General features: G+C 63.9%; 1 protein-coding gene across 1 annotated transcript in view; it reads left to right on the plus strand.

Moving 5' to 3' along the window:
- Positions 1 to 396: 396 nt before the first annotated feature.
- Positions 397 to 1,398, plus strand: part of SV2A (synaptic vesicle glycoprotein 2A) — a gene marked incomplete at its 3' end in the record, with an annotated part of 8,725 nt that continues 7,723 nt past the window's right edge. Inside the window, exon 1 of the mRNA XM_014961682.1 lies at positions 397 to 1,188. Coding sequence (XP_014817168.1) covers positions 609 to 1,188 — 580 coding nt within the window. The remainder of the gene's footprint in view (positions 1,189 to 1,398) is intronic.

The following is a 1,398-nucleotide window of genomic DNA, read 5'->3' on the forward strand; positions in this document are numbered from 1 at the left end:
CAAATCGATTAATTTGGGAATTTCGGGTGGATTTGGGCTGGAAGAGGGGGGGGGAAAGGGGGAGGCGAAGCCACACCACGGCTTGTGCTCAACCCTGTTATTAGACACTGGAGAATCCACCTTGCATCCCACCCTGAGGTCAAGGGGTGCTTTAAATCCTGATGGGGGGGGCAGCCAGAGACCCCCCACCCGAGCACGGGGGGGAGGCAGCCAGAGACCTTGTGTCCCCATCTCCATGGGGTGCCTGGTCTTCCTTGTGACCCCCCCACCACCTCCCCGTGGGGCTGGGATGCTCCAAATCTTCCCCGTTTCCACCCAAAAGGGTGGAATCTGGGGGGGGGGCTCAGAAGGGAGCCAACCCACCCCCCTCTTCCTTATGTCTGGGCTCCTCAGGTCCGGGGGGTCCCCCCCGCGTCCCCTCCCAGCCGGCGCCAGGCGGATGGGTAGCGCCGTCGTCCTTCTCCCCACATCCCACCGCTGTCCCCGGGCGTGAGGACCTCGTAGAAGAGGAGGAAGAGGAGGAAGAAGAGACCCCCAACAACGCCCCCCCGGCCCCCCCTTTTTTTCCATCCCGGGGGTCCCGTCGGGGCACCGTCCCCACCGCCATCATGGACGAGAGCTTCCGAGACCGGACGGCCTTCATCCGAGGAGCCAAGGACATCGCCAAGGAGGTGAAGAAACACGCGGCCAAGAAGGTGAGCAAGGGCATGGACCGCATGCAGGACGAGTACACCAAGCGCTCCTACTCCCGCTTCGAGGAAGAGGAGGACGATGAAGACTACCCGCCCCAGGACGGCTACTACCGGGGAGGAGAAGGAGCCAACGAAGAGGAAGGGGCTTCCAGCGACGCCACCGAAGGGCACGACGAGGAGGACGAGATCTACGAGGGTGAATATCAAGGCATCCCCCGGCACGACTCGATGAAAAGTGGGGAGAGGTTGGGGGGCGAAGCGACCGTGGGGGCCTTCGACGATGGTGAGGGCCAGAGGAGGAAGGACAAGGAGGAGCTGGCGCAGCAGTACGAGCTCATCCTGCAGGAGTGCGGCCACGGCCGCTTCCAGTGGACCCTCTACTTCGTCCTGGGACTGGCCCTCATGGCCGACGGCGTGGAGGTCTTCGTGGTGGGCTTCGTCCTGCCCAGCGCCGAGAAGGACATGTGCCTCTCCGACTCCAACAAGGGCATGCTGGGTGAGGAGGGGGATGGGGGGACCTCAAAAAGGGGGGGGCAGTGGGAGATTGGGGGTGTGGAGAGATGGGGGGAACGGGAGCAGGTAGAGGGATATGGAGGGACATGAGATGGGGGAGCGTGAGGGACAGAGGGACATGGAGGGCCACTGGGAGATGGGGGATGTGGGGGGACATGAGATATGGGGGGGTGAGGGACAGAGGGAGAGGGGG

This window comes from Calidris pugnax, unplaced genomic scaffold, assembly GCF_001431845.1.
Source record: "Calidris pugnax isolate Ruff unplaced genomic scaffold, ASM143184v1 scaffold717, whole genome shotgun sequence".
NCBI lineage: Eukaryota > Metazoa > Chordata > Aves > Charadriiformes > Scolopacidae > Calidris > Calidris pugnax.